At 59.9% G+C, this 1,087-nt stretch overlaps 1 protein-coding gene across 1 annotated transcript in view; it reads right to left on the reverse strand.

Annotated features, from left to right (window-relative positions):
* The window catches only part of CLCN6 (chloride voltage-gated channel 6), a 43,239-nt gene extending 42,255 nt beyond the window's left edge, over positions 1 to 984 (reverse strand). Inside the window, exon 1 of the mRNA XM_044282082.1 lies at positions 818 to 984. Within this exon, the coding sequence (XP_044138017.1) occupies positions 818 to 898 (81 nt within the window). The 5' untranslated portion in view covers positions 899 to 984. The remainder of the gene's footprint in view (positions 1 to 817) is intronic.
* Positions 985 to 1,087: the final 103 nt, after the last annotated feature.

Consider the following 1,087-nt stretch of genomic DNA (forward strand, 5'->3'; position numbering starts at 1 on the left):
ATGGGCAGGTGCTTGGTGTATAATGATGTAATGGGCAGGTGCCCAGTGGATGAGGATGCGATGGGCAGGTTCCTGGTGTATGGAGCATGTGATGGGCAGGTGCCCCATGGATGAGAATATGATGGGCAGGTGCCTGGTGGATGAGAATATGATGGGCAGGGGCTGGTGGATGAGGATGTGATGGGCAGGTGCCTGGTGGATGAGGATGTGATGGGCAGGTGCCTGGTGTATGGGGCATGTGATGGGCAGGTGCCTGGTGTATGGGGCATGTGATGGGCAGGTGCCTGGTGTATGGGGCATGTGATGGGCAGGTGCCTGGTGTATGGGGCATGTGATGGGCAGGTGCCTGGTGTATGGGGCATGTGATGGGCAGGTGCCTGGTGTATGGGGCATGTGATGGGCAGGGGCTGGTGGATGAGGATGTGATGGGCAGAGGCTGGTGGATGGGGCATGTGATGGGCAGGGGCTGGTGGATGAGGATGTGATGGGCAGGGGCTGGTGGATGGGGCATGTGATGGGCAGGGGCTGGTGGATGGGGCATGTGATGGGCAGGGGCTGGTGGATGAGGATGCGATGGGCGGGGGCTGGTGGATGAGGATGTGATGGGCAGGGGCTGGTGGATGAGGATGTGATGGGCAGGTAGGTGTATAACCATGTGTGCAGGGACAGCAGCTGTAGGTGATGCGGGCTGATGCGTGACATGATGGGAGAAGGTACTTGGGCGTCATGCGGGATGAGGATGACAAAGAAAGAACCCATCATTATGCTGATAAACGAGGCGCCTCATGTCACCTATGTCCTGCTCCCCAACTCTCACCAGCTCCTCTGGGGTGCGGCTCTCCCGGTCCCCGCAGCAACAGCAGCAGCAGCAGCACACCGGACCCCCGCACGTCGCCATCTTCTGTTAACCCCCCTGCGCCCAGACAGGCGACTGTCACATGACAACACCAGCGGTCCCTAGAAGCCCCCTACAGGCAGCCCGCAGGCCACGCCCACATCTTTTCACGTGATTAATTTCTCGTACAAGCTACGTCTGAAACGCCCCGCCCCGCCCCGAACTAGGCGGTGTTAGTGGATGGCCTGTCTG

The sequence above is a fragment of the Bufo gargarizans genome, chromosome 2, assembly GCF_014858855.1.
Source record: "Bufo gargarizans isolate SCDJY-AF-19 chromosome 2, ASM1485885v1, whole genome shotgun sequence".
Classification (NCBI taxonomy): domain Eukaryota; kingdom Metazoa; phylum Chordata; class Amphibia; order Anura; family Bufonidae; genus Bufo; species Bufo gargarizans.